Source organism: Empidonax traillii, unplaced genomic scaffold, assembly GCF_003031625.1.
Source record: "Empidonax traillii isolate 1590-97213 ecotype Southwest subspecies unplaced genomic scaffold, ASM303162v1 scaffold3372:size31676, whole genome shotgun sequence".
NCBI lineage: Eukaryota > Metazoa > Chordata > Aves > Passeriformes > Tyrannidae > Empidonax > Empidonax traillii.
The window spans coordinates 14276-16080 of NW_020958565.1; the positions used below are offsets into that span (position 1 = coordinate 14276).

Sequence of the window (1805 nt, forward strand, 5' to 3'; positions counted from 1 at the left end):
CGGGGCGGATCTTGCAGAAAAAGAGGAGCGTTTTTCCAGGATCACAGCTCTGCCTTTGCCAAAACCTCCCCCCAGGGCATACAAAACTTATTTCTTGGCCCCTGTGCTTTCCTCCAGATACTCTGAAGGTTTTCATTCTCCCTCTGCCAAAAAAAGCAGCTTTTTTCACACTGTTTGTAGTTGTTTCAGGGCTGTTGCTTTCCAAAAAAAAAAAAAAAAACAAAAAAAGCCCAGGGTTAAAGCTGTGTTTCAAAATCACATCCCAATAATCTGGTTCTACTTTGAACAATAAACCCATTAAAAATTTTAATCAAACAAAAATATATACATATATATATATATATATATAATGGTTTTATTTTATATTTAATATTGATACTACATTATATTAGTATTTTCATAGATATCAAAAATGGAGTGGGACTGATTTGTGAGTGGTGTCTGGTATATAATATATGTAATATATAATATATAGTGTGTATATATATACACAATATATATAATATATAGTATATATAATATATTTGTACATTAAGTATATAATAAATATAAATTAATAACTCTGACTACATCTTAAAAGCACAGGGATTTAGGGCATCACTCTTCTGAGAGGTTTCATTGCCTGGTTTAGAGGTACCTGATTTATAGCTGTTGTCTCTTCCTCCCAGCGCTTTTTACTGCCTGAGATAAACCAGAATGCCATTTTTTTTAATTAATCAGTGAGTCATTATTTATTACTGGCCCCCCCTCATAAAGCAGAGATGTCAATACTCAGTCAATTTGATTTATTAAAATTAATCAGGGATAAATCCTCCTCTTCCCTTTGCAGATGATTCACGAGTTGAAGTGTCTGGATAAAAGACCTCTTAAAAATCAAGATGTTTTCCAAGTAAAAACTGCCTGAAAGGCAAGAATTGTTTGTTTTTCTTGTTTGTTTTTTTTTTCCCCTAGAGTTGCTGCTTCCCTTCTCTGTAGAAATACAAAACTGGAGTAGCTGAGCTGGTGATAAAAGCTGGAATGTTAAAATAAGTTGGTTTTTTTTTTTCCCATTTCCAATTTTTTTTAGGCAAAGAAGCCCTTCAGAATCCATGTGGTTAAATAAAACCCTTCTGTGGGTTTGTACTTAAAATATCCCCTCCCTTCTGATAACCCCCAAAATGTAGATACTATTATTAAATACATTAAGGACAACTGATATTTTTGATAGAGTTTGTGAATTGTTATGGTTATTTTTTTATAGACTCTGATAATCCCTCAGAGCTGGTGGCAGTAGGAATATTTCCATTACCATGGAAAGCTCAGGATAGATTTTAGTGCTGGGAATGTTGGCTGTAAATGGTGTTCTCCCAGTTCCCGAGGGGATGTTCTCCCAGTTCCTGAGGGATGTTCTGTTCTCCCAGTTCCTGAGGGATGTTCTCCCAATTCCCGAGGGATGTTCTGCCAGTTCCCGAGGGGATGTTCTCCCAATTCCCGAGGGATGTTCTCCCAATTCCCGAGGGGATGTTCTCCCAATTCCCGAGGGATGTTCTCCCAATTCCCGAGGGATGTTCTCCCAATTCCCGAGGGATGTTCTCCCAATTCCCGAGGGATGTTCTCCCAATTCCCGAGGGATGTTCTCCCAATTCCCGAGGGATGTTCTCCCAATTCCCGAGGGGATGTTCTCCCAATTCCTAAGGGTTGTTCTCCCAATTCCTGAGGGATGGTCTCCCAATTCCTAAGGGGTGTTCTCCCAGTTCCTGAGGGGATGTTCTCCCAGTTCCTGAGGGGATGTTCTCCCAGTTCCTCAGGTGTGTGGACCCTCCTTT

The 1805-nt window shown here is 38.9% G+C and overlaps 1 protein-coding gene across 1 annotated transcript in view; it reads left to right on the top strand.

Moving 5' to 3' along the window:
* The window catches only part of LOC114072509 (calcipressin-1-like), a 5660-nt gene extending 4676 nt beyond the window's left edge, over window positions 1-984 (top strand). The window contains exon 2 of the mRNA XM_027910394.1: window positions 952-984. Coding sequence (XP_027766195.1) covers window positions 952-975 — 24 coding nt within the window. The 3' untranslated portion in view covers window positions 976-984. The remainder of the gene's footprint in view (window positions 1-951) is intronic.
* The last annotated feature ends 821 nt before the right edge of the window (window positions 985-1805 follow it).